The 19078-nt window shown below is 47.7% G+C and overlaps 10 protein-coding genes across 10 annotated transcripts; 5 read left to right on the forward strand and 5 right to left on the reverse strand.

Annotated features, from left to right (window-relative positions):
* The first annotated feature begins 1275 nt into the window (after positions 1-1275).
* On the forward strand, positions 1276-2508 carry E1B28_004600 (uncharacterized protein). The gene is made up of 6 exons (XM_043149097.1): positions 1276-1323; positions 1385-1531; positions 1587-1690; positions 1755-1843; positions 1905-2105; positions 2161-2508. The coding sequence occupies exons 1-6, from the start codon at positions 1321-1323 to the stop codon at positions 2421-2423; spliced, it is 807 nt and encodes a 268-aa protein (XP_043013699.1). The 5' UTR covers positions 1276-1320; the 3' UTR covers positions 2424-2508.
* Positions 2495-4261, reverse strand: E1B28_004601 (uncharacterized protein). The gene is made up of 4 exons (XM_043149098.1): positions 3741-4261; positions 3194-3690; positions 2946-3133; positions 2495-2891 (listed from the first exon to the last, which is right to left on the reverse strand). The coding sequence occupies exons 1-4, from the start codon at positions 4223-4225 to the stop codon at positions 2583-2585; spliced, it is 1479 nt and encodes a 492-aa protein (XP_043013700.1). The 5' UTR covers positions 4226-4261; the 3' UTR covers positions 2495-2582.
* Positions 4262-4351: 90 nt separating this feature from the next.
* E1B28_004602 (uncharacterized protein) lies at positions 4352-4793 on the forward strand (the record flags this gene model as incomplete). Its single annotated transcript, XM_043149099.1, has 3 exons — positions 4352-4538; positions 4590-4717; positions 4773-4793. The coding sequence occupies 3 exons, from the start codon at positions 4352-4354 to the stop codon at positions 4791-4793; spliced, it is 336 nt and encodes a 111-aa protein (XP_043013701.1).
* A 645-nt stretch (positions 4794-5438) lies between these two features.
* On the reverse strand, positions 5439-6114 carry E1B28_004603 (uncharacterized protein; the record flags this gene model as incomplete). The annotated part of the gene is made up of 3 exons (XM_043149100.1): positions 5439-5547; positions 5614-5753; positions 5824-6114. 3 exons carry the CDS (start codon positions 6112-6114, stop codon positions 5439-5441), a joined length of 540 nt encoding a protein of 179 aa, XP_043013702.1.
* A 1043-nt stretch (positions 6115-7157) lies between these two features.
* Positions 7158-8614, forward strand: E1B28_004604 (uncharacterized protein; the record flags this gene model as incomplete). Its single annotated transcript, XM_043149101.1, has 4 exons — positions 7158-7190; positions 7241-7289; positions 7354-7788; positions 7841-8614. The coding sequence occupies exons 1-4, from the start codon at positions 7159-7161 to the stop codon at positions 8612-8614; spliced, it is 1290 nt and encodes a 429-aa protein (XP_043013703.1). The 5' UTR covers position 7158.
* A 137-nt stretch (positions 8615-8751) lies between these two features.
* E1B28_004605 (uncharacterized protein) lies at positions 8752-9566 on the reverse strand (the record flags this gene model as incomplete). Its single annotated transcript, XM_043149102.1, has 5 exons — positions 8752-8777; positions 8833-8993; positions 9047-9147; positions 9200-9399; positions 9467-9566. 5 exons carry the CDS (start codon positions 9564-9566, stop codon positions 8752-8754), a joined length of 588 nt encoding a protein of 195 aa, XP_043013704.1.
* Positions 9567-9589: 23 nt separating this feature from the next.
* On the reverse strand, positions 9590-10379 carry E1B28_004606 (uncharacterized protein; the record flags this gene model as incomplete). Its single annotated transcript, XM_043149103.1, has 4 exons — positions 9590-9623; positions 9694-9875; positions 9928-10192; positions 10243-10379. 4 exons carry the CDS (start codon positions 10377-10379, stop codon positions 9590-9592), a joined length of 618 nt encoding a protein of 205 aa, XP_043013705.1.
* A 461-nt stretch (positions 10380-10840) lies between these two features.
* On the reverse strand, positions 10841-13233 carry E1B28_004607 (uncharacterized protein; the record flags this gene model as incomplete). The annotated part of the gene is made up of 6 exons (XM_043149104.1): positions 10841-11076; positions 11137-12249; positions 12301-12615; positions 12795-12833; positions 12886-13140; positions 13194-13233. The coding sequence occupies 6 exons, from the start codon at positions 13231-13233 to the stop codon at positions 10841-10843; spliced, it is 1998 nt and encodes a 665-aa protein (XP_043013706.1).
* Positions 13234-13303: 70 nt separating this feature from the next.
* E1B28_004608 (uncharacterized protein) lies at positions 13304-14025 on the forward strand (the record flags this gene model as incomplete). Its single annotated transcript, XM_043149105.1, has 5 exons — positions 13304-13420; positions 13477-13586; positions 13636-13682; positions 13733-13918; positions 13969-14025. The coding sequence occupies 5 exons, from the start codon at positions 13304-13306 to the stop codon at positions 14016-14018; spliced, it is 510 nt and encodes a 169-aa protein (XP_043013707.1). The 3' UTR covers positions 14019-14025.
* Positions 14026-17472: 3447 nt separating this feature from the next.
* E1B28_004609 (uncharacterized protein) lies at positions 17473-18841 on the forward strand (the record flags this gene model as incomplete). The annotated part of the gene is made up of 6 exons (XM_043149106.1): positions 17473-17586; positions 17639-17747; positions 17806-17951; positions 18002-18124; positions 18172-18348; positions 18398-18841. The coding sequence occupies 6 exons, from the start codon at positions 17473-17475 to the stop codon at positions 18839-18841; spliced, it is 1113 nt and encodes a 370-aa protein (XP_043013708.1).
* Between the last annotated feature and the right edge of the window lie 237 nt (positions 18842-19078).

The raw sequence follows: 19078 nt of genomic DNA on the forward strand, positions 1-19078 counted from the left end.
AGTTGCCAAGTCCATTTACTCAGCTTGAACGTCGACAACTTCTCGTTCAATTTGCCCATCCCAAGTCCATCCCGTTGAACCAGGTATTCGTATTACTTCCAGGATGATCGCCTACCCATCCAGCTTCGGGTATCGATCAGGAACTCATCTTCAACTTCTAAAGTCATCCTGGAATGGGCACCCTCCTCCGAGGAGGCAATGAGCTAAATCGCCGAATTCCACTCTGTACATCATCGAGCGAGTCACGCAACGACTATACTGGGACCAACAAGAAGATCTTGCCCGCTTGATCGACTTGACGGCCGCTCTTCCGGTTGTATAAAACCCTTCTAGATGTCCGGGTCAGCCAATATAATGATGCAAAGCTTCCCATTCATGGTCGTTACTACCTTTGCTTTACTAGTATGACCTTCAATGTGAATTTGGTGAGTCTTCCTGCACTCTTTTACTCTTATTAACGAGACGTGCATTGGAATGGCAGAACGTACACCAGTTTACTCTCAGTTCGAACGGCGCCATCCTCAATGCTGGCATAACCAATTCCCTCGGGCTGAACAGGTTTAGCTTCGTAACCTGGTACTCCATCTACCAGCTGCTTGTTTTGAAGCACAGGAAAGAGGTGACCATCGACCCCCAAAGGATACCCGTCACATATACGTACCTCGAAGAGATGAAGATCCCATGCAAAACCTCCCGCCATAATGTGTGCACAAAGCCATGTAAGCTCGCCGTATGTTATAGGACGTTATAGGACGGGATTGGTAGCCGTAGCGAGGTGTACATTGATGGTGCACGTTGGAAGATATTAAAGGCGACAGGGACGAAGCGCCAACCTACTAGTACTATCAGGTGCATGGCATAGGACGATCCGCGTCCCAAAAGATCTCCTGAGGCCGGAGACGATGAGCTATTCGAATCAGGTTGATCAGCGCTCGGGAACCTGAAGTTCTACGAAAATGGCTGACTGTTCCGGGACTGAAGTCGCTCAAACTTCGATTTTCCAAGCATACCGAGGATTACAGGCCTATAGGTGGCCAAGTCGTTCGAGAACCCGTGTTCGGTCGAACAGGACGAGGAATTTGTCCGAGACTTTTCACGGACGAACCTGCAGCGTCACTAGATTTGGGCCCGTGGAGAAGCGACCGAAGTAATTTCGCTGAAGTAAATCGCTTTTGTATCTGGATCATGTGGTGCTCTACTTGTTTACGCAGTAATTAAAAGCGTTGAGTGGTAAAAACTACATCTCGGATTAAGTGGCCCTTAAATCCGAGTGGCCAGGACGCGTCACCTGCAGAGCACCTGTACTTGCTTTCAACAACCATGGTGAGCTCCTTCTCTTACACAAGGCTATCATTCTAATCGTGTCGCTGATCTAATTTACAAGTTTCGCAACACCTATGATTCTGACAACACCGTTTTCTCGCCACAAGGCCGTCTACATCAAGTCGAGTATGCGCTTGAAGCGGTTAAGCAAGGTTCTGCCGCGGTAGGACTGAGATCTAAAACCCATTCGATCTTATTGGCCTTGAAGGTGATATCCTCTCCGTTGTGGATTGACCTTGGACACTCATACGGTCTGAATAAAGCGATCTTCTGGAGAGCTTGCCTCGTATCAGCAGAAAATGTTTCGAATAGATGATCACGTTGGAATTGCTATCGCTGGGCTGACATCGGATGCGCGTGTATTGAGGTGCGTTTTCAAGCTTATTTGGTACCATCTATCGTTCCCTTACGATCGAGTCTTCGTACTCCAGTAACTTCATGCGGCAACAAGCAATGTCATCAAAGATGGTCTTCAACAGACCGATACCCGTCAACCGTCTGGTGTCTTCCATTGCTGACAGTACGCTCAATCTTTCCGTGAAAATCAGTGGATGTGCAGATTAACCTTCACCGAATGACAGAGGCACAAGTGAACACGCAAGAATACGGAAGACGTCCCTACGGTGTTGGATTCCTGGTTATTGGCCAAGATCAGTCCGGTCCCCATCTTTACGAGTTCTCCCCTTCAGGAAGCGCGTATGAATATTACGCCATGTCCATTGGTGCAAGAAGTCAGAGCGCCAAAACATATCTGGAAAAATATTATGAGAGTTTCGATGACTGTATGATTCGTTCCCTTACTTGTAACTTGCACAACTATTGACAGGATTACCTCAGGCTCACTAGAAGAACTCATCACACACGGTCTACACGCTCTCCGTGAGACTCTACAGCAGGACAAGGCCCTCAATGTCAATAACACCTCGATCGGCATTTTGGGACCAGCAAGCCAGCATGAGACCAGTGTTCCCTCTGGTGGGGGCTTCCGTATCCTTGAAGGGGAGATATTGCAACCGTTTTTGGATACCATGGTACCAAAGGAAACTTCTGCGGCACCTGCAACTACCTCATCAGACGACGATGTACAAATGCAAGAATAGATAGGATGATTCGTGTACTTTCTCACCCTCAATCCCCATCTGTTCATTGGCATCGAACTATTATTGAACAAAAACTCATTAAGTCCTTAGATTGATACAAGTGAGTGGTGAAGTGCAAGGATTAAATTTAGTGTGTATGATATCTTTTTCATTACTGCTCTATAATTGTGTTGTCGGACTCCTTTTCATATTTCGAAGTGCTCTCCAGGCTTGAGCGGCTGCGGATGGTCTTCGCAGTGATATTAGAACATGGATCATGGCGGTCAGAAGGGCAACACTACCCGCTTGATGTGCAGCAGCTAGCGGAACTGGTACCAAATGGAGTAGCGTTGTGATCCCGAGTAGAAATTGTATGTTGACCATCGCCAGAGCGATGTTCATGGATCGCAATGTCGTAGGGGGAAGAACATGGCGTAGGCCGCGAGCTCGTAAAAATAAAAGAGATACACCGAGATACGAAGACATGGCCTAAGAAAATAGGTTTAGGCAAATGCTCAGGATAGAAGAGAGGAATGGACACACCAATACCCGATGATCAAATTGCACCGTAACCGGGTTTTCAAAGATGTTTCGCCACCACTGGTCGGAACCATCAGCTTTTTTGGCATATGCGGGTGACATGAGCTCATCCTTCGGGGGAGCTAATCTTCCACCCATGAGAGGAAATTCGTTGTACAACAGGCCTGCGTCTAAGCCAGCGACAAATGCACCTGTGCATGAACTTGTCAACTTTCCGTCCGGTCATCAGAAGCAGGAAAACTTTTACGGACCAGATATGGCAGTGACAAACACGAGTGTAGTCAGTACCCATGCACGGGCTCGGAACGCCTGGACAGGCATCTTCTTCAGGGCCTCGTTGAACCCAGAGGCAGTCATGCCCATCCACTTGTCAACGGTGCTCTGCACAAATTTGTTTTCCTTGAGAATAGAAATCCCTGTGCCGAACATTCCGGCGTAAAGGAGGAATGCCAAGCCAAGGTGTGAAGCCAGACGATATTGCGAGACGCGAGGAACAGCACCAGGGGTTTCCATGAGAGAATCTGCTAAACCAGACTTGACCATGTACCATCCCAGTGCTCCCTGAGCACCAATCAGGAGACCCAGTATCCCAAGTCTCGTGGCTAGCGGCTTAGGTATGCGTTTCTTAAGTGCAAAATAAGCCAATGGGCCGACGAAAGCGACACCGATTACCCGTCCTAAGACGCGGTGTCCCCATTCCCAGAAGAAGATTTGTTTGAAGTCTTCTAACTCAAACCGATGATTTAACCTTCATAGAGTGTATAGATGAAGTGGTGCCAAAGGATACAGAAGACATACAGTTTAAATTCCGGAGTCGCCTTGTATTTTGTGAATTCCTCCTCCCATTCGTGCTGCGTTAATGGTGGTAAGACTCCAGTGATGGGCTTCCATTCCGTTATGCTGAGGCCTGATTCCGTCAGTCGAGTGATACCGCCCACGACTATAATGGCGTAAACCAAAGCCGACGATACCATCAGCCATATACCGACAGACTTGGAGGCTAGTACGGACGGAACGTCCGTGTCTGGTAATGGTGGTGCTTGATGTGAAGAAAAACACGTTCCCAAAGGCGAAGCAACTTTTTTTCGCGAAAGCAAGCTTGATATTTTCCGATCAGATGTAAACTTCGCAGTCGCAGGGAACGAAGAAACAGGCTGTTTGTGAGTGCTATTCGTTGCCGTCCATATGAATCTGGTTTTGTTAGCTTGATTCACGTTGCTGAAGTAGTGTGTGCATCGGAAGGAATTCTTGAGGAGACTCGTTGTCCTCAATAAGGAGGTCATTGGGGGGTTGTGGCCGTTGGTGGCAGAGGCCTTCGCATTCAAGGCTCGGAGATTGCATTTTACTCACTGACCAATCAGCGTCCCGGAATGACGCGACTGACCCCCGTCGATCTTTGTTCTCGACTAATGCAACCTTGGGCGACCATACGACGTTCTCTCATTTCTCGGGCATCTCAAATCCGAAATTTCTCTCGCACTTCAGTATCTCTCAATCAGTCCCTACCGTCTGCATTGTCGGATGGAGAGCAAAGCATCTACGCGAAGCTGACGGAAAAGTTTTCCCCCAGTCAACTCCAAGTGCAGGACGTCTCTGGTAGGCAAATGGTTACTTTATCTCATTAATCCTTAGTGCTGATGACTGCAGGTGGTTGCGGTTCGTTTTATGCCATCACGATCGCCAGTGAGGCATTCAAGGGACTACCTATGGTCAAACAACATCGACTAGTCACGGACACACTCAAGAAAGAGATAAGCGGTATACACGGCCTTCAGGTAAGAACGTCTTTTTTGATTTCTTCAATGTTTCTAATCCTTCCTGTTCCCGTAGATAAAGACAATCACGCAATGATACATTCCATGCCATTCTACCTGTAGATGTGCAAGACGGACGTCAGACGAACTTCTTTGCACCATTTCCATGTGACTCACCATGTATATTCTGAACATGTTAATCGGAGAATGGATAAACGGTATCATCATCAACAGTCCAGCCCGTTATATTTATATTGTTGGCGCAGGAATCAAACTCCTCTCTCAGCCTTCTCTGTTCGCTAGTCCGAGTTTTGCGTTTTGATATTCTCAGAAGGTCAATCGAGTCTCGCTCGTAAATTGATCGATTCGGATCGTCGGACACCTAGTTATGATCTATATGAATGGAAGATGAACAGCAAGTAAGCACTATGAAACCTGCCTGTGTCCAATCGAACTTCTTTCTCAACAGTGTAAAAAACCGCTTATCTGCCTGGGCCACTTGTTAATCAGTGTTGTGATTTCATTGAATATCGAATATCAACACACCTTTCGTCTTTTCTTGTAACAGAAAAGAACCTCTGTCGTATCCTGGACAAGATCACACAATGTCTGGACGAGGAGGGGGAACGCCGGCTCGAAATAAACGCAGTCGGCTGCGAGAATAAGATCTGGGTGGGGGAGGGAGGCTGGTAGCGGCATTCCCCTAGATAAGAAAGATTGATAGTGATGTATGGGAACCGCATTATATGGATAAAAGCCCGAAATATGCAGACCAGTCCAGCCCAACGACAGTGCACTTGGAATCCAGGTTGTTCATCGAGATGTTATGGCGCATGATACCAAGGAGGGGTCTGATAGAACATGCCCTCTCAGTGTCGTAAATTGATAGAAAAAAAAATTGGCCTGGCGGTACGAACGCTTGATCGGTGATCCATACGTGATTGGGACCCAACAAAGAGGCGAACAGGCCTACTAGACCTGTACCACTTCCGAGTTCGAGAACGTTTTTACCACGCAGATAGGTCGATCCTTTCGTAAACAAGTAATTCGAGAGGATCTGAAACCGTACAGGTGGCAGGAAAAGATCGCGTGTCAGCATATCATTTAGAATTTTGAAAGCAAGTAACCTGTCCCGCTGGCCACACTACTCCGCCGCAGCCGGGAGATGCGTCGACAGACAAGATGATTGAGAGATCTTGTGCACTGCCAGCTTCGTCGACGTCGGTCCTCGAAAACGTGAGCTTCAGAATCTTGTCCTGCAATGAATGGCATTGCCCCGGGAGTACAGACACAATTTGGGAGCGGACGAGATTGCTGGTTCCTTCGTGCTCGATGCCATTGGTCAAGCGCAGCCGTCTGAAGGGGTCCTCGAAATCATCATCAGCATCCGATCTCGGGCTTTCAGTGTGCTGTACCATGAAGTCAAGTATATCGGCTTTGCTGTGCTAGGTAATATTTTCTCACCACCGTGGTAGGCTGTTCCTGAAATCGATATCAGTTGGTATCATCGTGTTCACGGCCTCCATTTGATAGTCTGAGTTCTATAAGTATGAGCTATATCAAGAGTGATGTTACAGACCCCCCACCACCCACCACCCACCACCACCACCACCAACTGCCCAATGTCATCATCCATAGGCAGATTTCCTTCCAGAGTAAAGGGTCCTCGAGGAAGATCAAATTCGAGCGTCTCATCCAACAGTAGCCGAAGTGACCATGAGCTCTCACGAACAACTTCCACATCTTCTTCTTCCTCTTCATCTCCCCCATCCTCTATATCTTGCACTACAAAATGTTCTTGGTTTGGAATCGACTATTGCGAGTGGTAAGCATGGCTCCCAGTATCCGATTTGCTGAAATTGACCCCTTCTCCTTCCATAGTTGCGATCATCCGTGTAACCTCTACCGTAGACCGCACATACGACGTCAGCATAGATATCCAAGAGTGATTAAACCTCTTCCCAAGGTACCATCATCACTGGCAGCAGTCCAAATACATTGCAATCGCATAAGACGGTTGCCCAATCTTCCAGGGCCGTCCTCGACAGACTTTCCCGCAGTGTCACCTACGACATGCACAACACCAATGCCGATGCTTTTGGATCCGGAGGGTTATCCTGAATCTCCGTCTTCAGGCGAGATAGACTGGGAGATCCTTATAAACGAGATAATCAGCCCGAGATTTTCATGAATTGTAAAATTAATTGGACACACCGGCTTCTTGGCGACATCGATATACACAATGTATTTGTATTCCTATAGCATATATTTATTAGATACCCAGTCAGTAGCTATCAGTGGTCACGGTAGGACGAACTCACCATGTACCCATTTGTAATTATTTATGGAATACTTCATACACCCTGTCTTCGGCAAGTAATCGACGGTTATGTCGAGGGAACGAGTACAAAAAGTTGACGGACTGACAAACATGTACAACGTCTACTAGCCCTCCTCCAGGCATGGCTGACTGGCACGCAGTCACTTTCGAATGGTATGCTCTCAACCTCTAAATCTCATTCGAATCTAAATTGTTCGTTCCAGGCCTTATGATAGCGCCAACAATGTCACAGTCACTGGAACTTTTGACCGAGTCCGTGTTTCCACTCGCCTCGTTTTTCCCCGTCTGGGACACCGTCTCACAATCTTTAATTCAGTGGTCATCATCAGTACGACTCGAGAAACAAGATTCATCCTTTAAGGCAACCGTGAAAGTCCCGTGGAATGAAAAGGTTGCATACAAGTTTATTGTCGATGGAGAATGGCTGGTGAATGAGAGAGCACCGACCGAGAGAGATTCTGCGGGCAACCTAAATAACATCTATGTCGCCCCCGAGAAACCCGCGGAACCGTCGCATTCAGACTCTACTGCGCAGTCCGTCCGCGTGCTAGAGAAAGTCGAAGAAACACCCAAAGAGCAAGTCCTGTCAACAGATGATGGCAAAGACGTGTCTGCCCCTCAGCTTCTCTCGGATTTGGCGCAAACCGTGGTAGCAGCAGAAGGCACAGAATCCCCTGTGGATTATGTAGCCTCCGGTATAGGTGCAGCGATACAAGGAGTTTTTGGGGTGGATCCCATAAACACTGATAAGGTGAGCCTTTGCCTCTAGGTGGCAACTTACCCCCTACTTAACAATCTGGTAGATGCCCGTACAAACTCCCAAGGCAGAGCTTGTAAAGGCTTCCGCTGTAGAGGCTTCAACAACAAATCATACTGATGTCAAAGACCAGCTTGTCGAATACGCAAAGGCCGCTGGTGTCGAAAGCGACAGTCCACAAGTTGACGTTGCGGCTAACAGTGTTCCCGGGCTCAATGGTACATCCACCTCCACCCAAGATTCTGGGTCAGCTGAACCTGTCCAAATACCATCAATCCTTCCTGTTGTTTCGACTGTTGATTCCACGTTGTCCCCGCCACCAGAGGAAGTTGTAACTGCTCATGGCCCATCAACCCACACACCTGTTGGCATTTCCAATTCCTCAGATACAAGTGCTGCCGCTGTTTCCAAAGCTGAGACACCCGTCGTTGGATCTCCGGACGTTCTCGTGGCGCCCGAAGCGGAAACTAGCTCTTCTCCTGTTTCCTCATCCAACGTCCAAGGCACTAGGACTGCAGCTTCAATTTCTGGTAGAGAGACCAACGGAAACAATGTGCATCCAACAGACGGCTCAATCGTTACGCCTACCTCATCAACTCCAGCGAGTAGAGCCACTTCCCCTACACCCTCGACGCCAGTTAAAGACAAACACCAGAGGTTCCCCTCCACTGTTTCAAATGAATCCCCGAAATCCGACAAATCCTCATCCTCTTCGAGGTTTAGAACCATGTCAGGTACTGGTTCAATTAGAAAATCATTGGCTGGCCTGCGGAGAGTCAGCATAAAAGGGATCTTTGGCAAACATAAAGAGGAGAATTAGTTCCTCTTCTATCTTTGCCTTCATCGTTTTTTATCTCTACATACGTTCATGCGACGCCTTGCTCCGACTCTATGCATACGTTCTGGTACATCCGAAATAGATTTTTTTACATTAAGTACTGGTTATCTTTACTCCGGTTACCCAAAGATTTCTAATACAATTCCTGAGGATGAGAAGAGGATTATTTGGAGCGACAGATAATATTTTCTCTTGCTTACCTGCACCAATCGTCTCACCTTCTCGACGCAGGAGCACTCTTCCCATGTCTTTACTAACTGAGAAGGGCTGTAAGGGAATCGGTCGTGCTGTAGAAGGGCCAGATAATGACGTTGTACGTAGTGCAATCTGTACTTCGGCAGAGACGCCCTTTGCAAGAACACTAGTACATATCATAGTCAAATTATGTTACTTGGAAAACAGCTAGAGATGTACCGTGGTTTCTTTTTGATTATTTGTCCACTTGCTCGATCGATGGTCGCAATCAAGTTCGAGATGGTAGCAGGCACGTCCCGCGAATGGTGAAACAGCTCAATCTAATCACTTTTATATCGTGAGACCCCCCAAGACCAAGTCGTACACACTCACCGATGTTCCTGAAGTTATAGGTATCTGAGTGTCGAAGACAATGATTCGAGCAGTAAAGATCGTTGCTAATGGGACGAGGTCATGGGGAGGACAAAGTACGCTCCCGATATTCAGATGAACTGGATCGATGGATACTAGCTGAATCGTTGCCGTGGAGCCTGCCGCTGCCCAAGGGACATTGTCATCTTCAATCGTAATCGCTATTCACGAGGGTCAATAAAAACGACTGATATCAAGCAAGAAAGCATGCCTTTGACTATTGCTGACTCGTCCCCAGGTAATACCCGTAATCGATCTCCAACTTGAAGGACACCCGCACAGACTCGACCGACAACCCAAGTTCCAGAACTTTGTCCTCTAAAAACATTAGATAAGGGTATCCGGAGGGGACTATGAATATCTCGTGTTGGAGGTTCTAGTCGATCTGTATATGATATATCAACGTCTATAGTAAGAGGGACACGAACCAAACCCAACCAAGATAATCCACTAACGTGGGGCCGTCATACCAGTCTCTAAGTTTTGCTCCTGCATCTCCATCCCGAGATGCCAGATTCACTCCCAACATCGCTCCGACTGGAGCAAACTTTGTCCTGGAAGGCTGGAATCCAGACTGAACTAGGAAAGGTCGGAGCTGTTCGCATACTTCGTCGTATCTAGATTTATCCCATTCCACCTAGCGACCGGTGATAATCAATCACACAACCACGAAGGCGCATATGAACTACCTGATCAAGTTTGTTAATTGCGACGATCAGTTGCGACACTCCCAGGCTTCGAACCAACAAGATGTGTTCCCGAGTTTGTCCTCCACGTTCAAATCCTGCTTCAAACTCGCCGATGGTTGCATCGACCACCAAAAGTGCACAATCTGCTTGAGATGCTCCAGATATCATATTGGGGATGAAATCCTTATGTCCAGGGGCGTCCAGCACCGTGATCTGCCGATTGGGCGTAGCCAGAGACTGTAGCGCAATATCCATGGTGATACCTCTGAATGGGTACGATGAGAACATTCGCAAACAACTGATACGAATACTCACCTTTCCCGCTCCTCCACGGTACCATCCAAGCCCCAGGCCCAACTAAAGCTACTTTTACCTGCTTTACTGCTTCCTCTCTCATTGGCGATTTTCGTCTTCTCGTCAACTCTCCCAAGATCATATAGCAGCCTGCCCATCAGCGTCGACTTCCCGGCATCAACATGGCCTTGGAAATGTAAGGACTGCGAAGTTCCATACCCGATGATAGAACACACCTATCACAACGAGACTAACTACCCGCTTTCCTTCAGCATCCAGGACCTTCTTCGCTTCCTCCAGTAGTTTCTCCCGTTCATAGCTTATTTTCGGAGGCGGCTCGTCTACAATCTTTTCTTCTTTCTGGTTCAGGTTTAATGCCGATATATCCAGGGTCCTTTGATCGACGGATTTAAGCGGCGTCGATACCCCGGACCTGGAAGTCGTCGGCCCTTTTTTACCCTTCGGTACAGGTGACGCTATTCGAGGCGCAGTGGGGGATTGGAGACGTCTGGATTTTTCACGTTCCTTCGCAGCTACATAGAAATACAACAAAACGATGAGATATCAGTATCATACAACATAATGAGATCACGTGGGTGAGGTGGAAGAGAAGTTAAGATTATGTGGAAGCGGAAGCTATCTTTCTGTCCCCTCGGTCCAGCGTCGTTCCACGGCGAGCACCGAGAACAATGTCGTCCGGACTTGGGATGTTGAAGGCAAACCCAGGTGACGATGCGACGTCTGGAATGGAGTGTTCTTTTCCCCTCGTGGAACGATGGTGCCTCAATGTGGAGCCGGTAGAGGCAGTGCTACGAGCCTTTCCTTTGTCCTTGTCTTTCTTTGTGCTCTCTCCCCCTTCGTGGTTCAACGAATCGTTATCAACAAGGATGGATGCGAAGGCGGAAGGAAACGCACGACTTCGAGTTGAATGAGGAAGGAACATAGAGGGTACTTCATAACGTGCAGATGTCTCCTCCTTGACCACCGAGCTCTGTTTCTCCTGTGCTTTCCGTGCTTTCATGGCAAGTTTCGAAGGTTTGGCCACGGAGGTCTTTGTAGTGTCTGTCGTGTAGTCAACCGCAGAAAGTGGCACCACATACGGGGAATCACTCGTAGATGGACGTGAAGGGTCAGTTAGGCTGTAGAGAGTCTGATACGAAGTAGTTATCGCGGTAGTCACCGATGACCCATTGGCGACAGGAATAAGATATTCTGTGTGTTCTGGAGGGAGTTGCGGAGGAGATCTAGTTATCGGTGCACTCAGGACTTTCTTAATGTCAGTTTTCGTAGCTTTTTCCTGAGCAAGAAGTGCTAGTTTGGAAAGCGGCCGGATGGATGCTGGGCTGTCTGTTGAGAGCATTTGAGGAGCCTTGGATGGCGTAGGGGCAACTGGTGTAACAACGGACTTGGATGTGCTTGCAGAGCTCTGAGCCTTCGCTGAAAGCTTGGACCGCGCTGACGGCGTTTTTGGCAACGGTTTCTCGGTTTTTAGCGGCTCCAACGCGGCAGCTCGGTCTTGTGCTTCCATCTCAATTGCAAACTGAATAGCCTTATCGACATGATAAGACGTCGATGAGGGCGCGATGGATTGTCGAACCGTAGAAGAGATAGGGCGAGTTGAATGCTCGTTGGGGCGGAGACCCGGATATGTTTTGACCGACTGTGAGTGGTCTGAAATCAAAGACGTAGAACTCTTCGTCCGAGAACTTGCACGACTGCTGGCAAGCTGTGCAAGTTTGGACTGCTTTACCGTATTATGAAGCGTCGGACGGCTATGCAACGATTTTTGAGTTGTGGGATGTGTAGACCTCGAGGTCGAGTCGGGTATGTCAGGAATAGTATCGATGGGAGGCACAGGTTCGCTTGGAGGTCGAGGGGACGATGAAACGCTGGTTTGAGTGGCTGACGATGTCCGGGAGGGTGCAGGTTCATATAGTGAAAGTCTGTGAAGAGCTGATTCGGAAGGGGAAAGCGGGATCATGTTAGGATCCATCGGTGAATCAGGCGGTGGATCTAAGTAGCCATTATCTAAAACAATGTAAAGAAGAACGTTTCAAGTTGTGAAATGTCGTTACGCACTCAACACGTTTCCATAGGATGTTGATGTCCCATCACTGGGAGGACGATGCCGCCAAAGGGAGGAGAGTTCAGTACGCTCGGTTTTCTCAGTAATCGGGGTGAGACTCCTTTTCTCTGGGTATAAGTGCATATTGTCATCCTCTGTCCCTGTTGGATCCATTTCTGACTCGCGCTCAAGTCCGTCTGCATCAAGCTCCTCCCACTGACGCTGTTGCTCTGCCATTTGTTGCTGCGCAAGGTGAATCAAAGGTATGCGTGGCCGCTCGTTTGTTTCATAATAATGCTCGTAGTGGGTGTATTGCACCGGAGGGCTCCCTTCAAAATATCATCGGTAAGTACAACCGATAACACATTTTCCTTAAAACGGGGATCATGAAGCATGCACCTTCTCATTGTTTATCTGGATCGAATCGACAGGCTTACAAGAGATGGCAACGTGCGAAGCAACCGAGGGGCAGAAAAGAGAAAAAACAATCATTTCAGAAATCGCTCACCTTGGCGCTCTCTAGCGGCTCGCCTTTTTTCTTGTTCCTCTGAGAGACCATCAGTAGCGATCAGGTAATAAGGCAAGATATTCAAACATACGCAGGCACCAATTGACGGATTCTTCCACGTCGAAATTGTAATACCAGACCGTGCCCCTCACTTCGTTGTCCGACATTCCTGAAATATCCTCGTCACCGATGACTTGACGAACTTGTTCTAAAGCATCAATCATTTGTACTAGACTTGGATCAATAGACGATAGAGACCGAAATAACGATTGGGATGCCATACATTGTTGTTCAGCAGTCATATCTTCTTCCCCTCCATCGGAGAGTGCATCGTCATCGAGTTCATCTTTCAGGGGAGGATTAAGGAGCCTTAAGACAGATATGTATATGAAACTGTACCGGAGATGTTGAGGTTCTTGATATATCGATGGCGAGACATTCCAGAGGTCAATAGCCACTCGAGATGCCAGGACGGGTGACGCGTTGAATTTTACGTTATCTGTCCAAACATGAGTAAACTCAAGCGCGATAACTTGTATTTGAAATTCCACCATTACTCAAAACCCAGGTTACTGGCCATGTTCGCTGCTATTCGGTCTGCTGCATCCTATCGTGGTGTTACTCGCGTACGCTTCTCAATTTCACTGTACGGAATCACGCAATCACTGAGTAATGCGAATAGGCGTTCTCTACCACGTCAAGAACGGGTGACCTCGCGAAACTTACTCTCATTGGTCGTTTGGGCAAGGAGCCTGAAGTAAAAAGGACGAAGAATGATATGGAATTTATCACGTACGCCACACAACAAGAAGACTGTGGAACCACGCTCACGCTTCAGCAGATATACGGTGGCGACAAACAGTTACCCACCTCCCAACGAGGACGGAGGTGAGTTGGGAGACTTGTTTCGTGTCGTAGACTGACGATATTGTATACAGAACGGCCACCTGCTAGAACCAGCTGGCATCGCGTCTTGTCATTCGGTGAAACCTCAAACACATATCTGAAAAAGCTCAAGAAGGGATCACTGGTTTACGTCGAGGCAAACTACGAACTTCGTGAACCAGAGCCGGAAGCAGACCCCTCTTCCCCGATGGGTCAGAGACAAATATTCTTGAGACATGGTGAAGTACCCTCAATCACTGAACGTCTGTGAATCTAACGTCTCGTCCAGAATCAATTCGTGTTTTGTCGACTCCAAAGTCTGAGGATGAATCGCACTAATTTTGCCTACTATATTATTTTTTTATCTGTTGATTCGTTTGGACTACCAGATATCTTTATCATAATCTCTCTCAGTGTTCTTCGTGTTGACTGTATGTATAAGGAGTTTCGGGGCGTCTGCTACTCGTGTAATCACTCGCCCCTGCGTCCGGTATGTAGTCCTTCAAAACAGAGGCGGTCTCAGAAAACTTGCAGCACACTGGGAATGGTGGTACTCACCCCGCTCTCTGTTTGAGGTGGAGGGACTGATGGAATGGGCATGGACGGACCAACACTCGCGCCTGTACTATTTCTCATCATTTTGTTCAAATAATCTCGAACAGAGGTGACCACAAGCTGCAACACACTGGTCAATAAAAGTCTGAAATGAAATGCACGGCGACTAACATGATGGTCTTCCTGTGATGAGCCCGAGTAACAAGCGACTATTGCGATAGGACAACAGGGTGCATTCTGAAGGAAACGTGGTTTTTTCAGATATCATCTCCTGGCCTCCGGACTTACCTCGAGCCAGATAGGGAACGCTGACGCGCCGATTCGTCAATAATAACGTGTCGACACGAACACAGGTGGCGTACCTCCACCTTTAGTGATGTGCGGGCTCGGGCTTGGCCTGAAGCCCGGGCTTGGGCCTGTAAATTCTCAAGCCCGAGCCCTGAGCCCAAGCTCCGGGCACTAAGCCCATGGCTTGGGCCTGGGCCCAGGCTTACTGTACAAATTTTTAAAAGAAGTATGGCTGTAAAAATATCAAATTTTTAGTACATTCTATGAACCCAGAGCCACCTTCCTTTGTGTCTGTTGAACTTAGTGCCAGAATTTGGCAAAGAAAGCCATTTGGAAGTAATCGGCAACAGTGGGGCCAGCAGCGGCATATATTTACGGCAAATTTATGGTCATGTGAATTATTTATATTAAATTCAGAGCCGGCCATTAATACTTCGGTGTAATGGACCATTTTGGTAACCTGCCAGTCCCGAAAAAGATGTACATTGATTACATATTAGAAGCCCGGGCTCAGGCCCAAGGCTTGGGCTTTCCAAACTGCAAGCCCGAGCCTTGAGCCCTTCAAAGCCTTATCCCGGGCTCGGCTCGGCTTGCAAAGCCCAGGGCTCGGCTTGGGCCGGCCTAGGGCCTGAGCCCGAGCCCGCACAACACTATCCACCTTGTATCCTTGCCGGCATGTCTCCTGTGCCGTCGAACAAACGCGACCCTCTTCCCAACGCACTCATTGCTTTCTCGACATAGAAACTCGAGTGGCCCGTGCGCCTGACGACGTTCATCATTCCTTCCAGAAAAGACCAGCTATCCAAACTGACGTCGCCGATACCGGATAGATGTCCAAGGTCGCCAACAGTGCAAGAAAAAAGCGTGTGTCCAGCAATTGTTTGAATAGAGATAACCATGCCCTTTCCTTTCGAGTGACGGGCTGAGGCACGGAAGCGTTTTCGGAGGGACAGACCCTACCACAAGCGCAATGCTGGACGTCAATAAGGTCATGTTGTTGAAAGCTGCGGCCTCACCAATGTAACAGCGTCGGAAGCAGAAAATGAAGCGAACCTATAGCTTCCCTCATCACTCAATGTTTGAGTAGCTAGATCTCCATCACTGGGAGCCATCCCCTGCAATCCACTAAACATGAAGAGGAGATAATAAGTAGAAAGAAAATCCAAAGACCAGTCGGTAGTTTCAGATGACCAAGGCTTCCACTAAAGAGACGACGAGTTTTTTTTTTGAGAAAGGCTGTTATTGACCGGCCGGAAGGTGAGAATAAAGAAGATAGCTTTGAACCTAGGGTTGAATATTTGAATGTGCGAAACAGCCGAAGGAGTACAAGTTCCCGACCGCTAGTACTGTAATAATTTTAAGCCCGTCGAATTCGAAGCGCAATTGCAACGTGTTGCCGCATGCCAGTGTTGTAGGATGAGTATAGTGTGGTCTTCACCTTTTACACCAGTTCGGTGATTTGTGCTTACAGTCGTTCTCAAAAACCTTGCGCCGCGTCTTTTGCGCGTGCGAAAAATTAAAAAATTCAAAGAAATTCACAGAAATTCAAAAAACTCTGTAAATTCAGTGTAGCTCTATTCCACTCTATATGCATTCCTTTTTCAGTCGCAAACGCCCGGAAATGTCATGGTCTACCGTCACATCAACACAGATATGAAGAAACATGCATTGTACTACCTCCTAGAAGAAGGCTCTCGATGTCGTGTTGGATGCTCTGGGTGTTTCAGATGACAGTGTACAGCAGTGGAGATGGAGTAAAGAGAAACATAGGGCTGTCAGAGCACTCACACTACCTCAAGGACATCCAAGATTTCTCGAAACCGCTGTATCCGTCGAGTTGAATCAGCTGGTGTGCAAGACACCCTCAGTTTTCGCTTCACGAAATCTGGACTACCTGGCAATCATGCACGGCGGCCAGTCAATATCGATACCAACAATCCAACGAAAGCTTGTTGAGCTTGGACTCCATCAGAAGTACTTAGGAAAAATTGCCTTGCAGCATTATGAAGCTCTTCACACTGACAGTGCGTGGTTGGATCACATCATTCAAAACTACATGGCTGAACAGATTATATTTGTTGACAGTGAATCTTCGAAGTATGGTCGTCCAATTGCAGGGCAGTATGAGCACAACATAGGGAAATTCCAGAAGATTTCAACAGAGACGAGACGAGAGCGAAGGTCCTCAATCACTCCCTATTCTAAGGCTTCGTAGACTTCCCTTCCAGCTGCTTAATATCATACCCGTAGCCTGTTTATGCTGTTGTCAAGCTGGTTGCAAGCTGGGCTAAGAAATTTCAATGTCAAACAGGTTTTTCCTCTTCAGTCTTCACTCATGCCATTTCCCTCTTTTTCAATAAACACATCTTCTCAATCACTCTGGAACCCCTTGTTGCCATCGACCTAAATCCTATTTTCCAGAATCCCAACCCAGAATTGATGTTTCCGAGGGGCTGTGGTTACCACGTTGTACCTCAGCGGAAGAGTGCCCCGTAAAAATAGCTTTTCCTTGCCGCCATCCTCTATAAAATCCTCAGGATGATATAGGAATGTCAGTCTATACTGATCATATGAATCTCAGTACCTTTTCACCAAGCTGAAGTGTCGTTGGGCCTGCACACCGTCGTCGCTGACATGGTCGGATTCAGTAGCGTTGTTCATTTCTTTGACTTATTTCCGGACTTGTTTCTGGACGTATGTTGTAGCACTTGATATTCTGATGCAGTTCCAGCAGTAAAAGATGTGAATTGAGACGTAGAGCGAATTAAAATAATTTACAGGCATTTTTTGAATTTTTTTGAATTTTTTAATTTTTCGCACGCGCGAAAGACGCGGCGCAAGGTTTTTGAGAACGACTGTATTGCCGCTGGCCCGCTGCCATGAACAATAATTATAATATGTCGGACTCTGACCTTTTTACTTCTCCCTCACTACCAACTTCAGTCCCCCGATGGAATTTTTCAACGATATTGGATCAGATCCTTCAAGGCCCTCGTTATTCGAATTAGTGGCGCAAGAGCAGCTCCGTGATTTGCTTCAGCCAGCGCTGAAGTATGTTCTTGCGGTGAGTATTAGTCGATCCCTGTTACCCTAGGGGATCTCAACGGTCTCGTTAGGTGTTTGCTCAACAATATCCGCGATATTTGATACGAATAGTCAATAGACATGAGGAGTTTTATGCCTTCATTATGTTCTTCGTAGAGAGACACCACTTGCAGGAACATGGTGAGTGACAGACCACCCAATCTCGACCTTCATACGACACCCATACCACTCCCGGTAGGCGCGTCGTTCTCAGAGAATTTCTACGGGCTCAAGCGGAGAAGAAGACCCTACATTGAAACCAACAAAACTCAAGCTGCCGTCGGTGGAATACCCAATAGGGAGCGGCTGGGTGGCCTGGAAATACGACATTCCTTGCTATTTCTCGTACGTCTAACCCGCACGGTTTCGAAATCTCAATTGTGATATCCTCCTAGATAGCAATTCCCTACCTCCGAGCCAAAGCCCAGGACTATTACGAAGAGTTAGGCGGTGGTATTAGTTCCGACATTTTAGAGGAGGGTCTTGATGCACAACAGTTACGCGCACTGACCGACGAGGTTCGCTCATTCTACACAAATCGTGTCCAACTAACGCCGATTTCTAGAGCTTCAAAGGTCAACTTCGGCGGGTGTTTAAGGCTTTATATCCGTGGTTAAACACCACATATGAAGTCTCTTTGCTCGTGTGTAACATAGCCTACTTATTTGACTTTTCGCCATTCTATCGTCCGTGGTTAGCATGGATTGGGGTTGATATACGCCGACTTGGAATTGATGACTTCGTGAGTTTCCGCTGCTCCTGTTACCCCACTGATTAATTCGGGTTTTCAGCGAGCTGCCCAATTGGCTACAAGTAAAACCGCTGGACCACAAGCTTCAGGGATTCTTGCACGGATTCGCCACCTTCTCCTCAGATCACCTCATTTGGTCTTGGACTCCCTTCGTTTGTTCCTACCGACTGCAATCTTCTTCATCAAATTCCTCGAGTGGTGGTATTCTCCAAATTCCCCTGCCCGTTCTTTATCAGCATCCCCTCGTGGTCCGGCAGTCCCACCACCCAGCATGCCTCCCCCCCATCCCCGCGGAATTCGCTTTGACAACCAGGCATACGGGAAATGTCCAATCTGTAAGGATACCATTAATAACGCGACGGCCTTACCTTCTGGTTACGTGTTTTGCTATCGCTGTGCATATGATCATGTTGAGAAGCAAGGAAACTGTCCAGTGACGCTCATCCCTGCTCGCGTCTGGCAGTTGAGGAAGGTTTTGGTTTGAACGAGGCGACGCACGTTCGTGAAACGACATCCATACGGCCTATCGATGGATGTAAAGAATAGTTAACGAGGGTGTTCGGCAGGGTTAATATCTGGAGTTGAGCTATATAGATATATCGCTTTGTCCTACAATTGTATCGATAATGGAATAGGACAAGGGAGAAGAGCATGAAGAAACCCGGAGATTCGTCGGTGTGAGGAACGTGCGCCGATCACTGCAGTCAGGGTCCGCGGGCAT

This window comes from Marasmius oreades, chromosome 2 (assembly GCF_018924745.1).
Source record: "Marasmius oreades isolate 03SP1 chromosome 2, whole genome shotgun sequence".
Taxonomy (NCBI): domain Eukaryota; kingdom Fungi; phylum Basidiomycota; class Agaricomycetes; order Agaricales; family Marasmiaceae; genus Marasmius; species Marasmius oreades.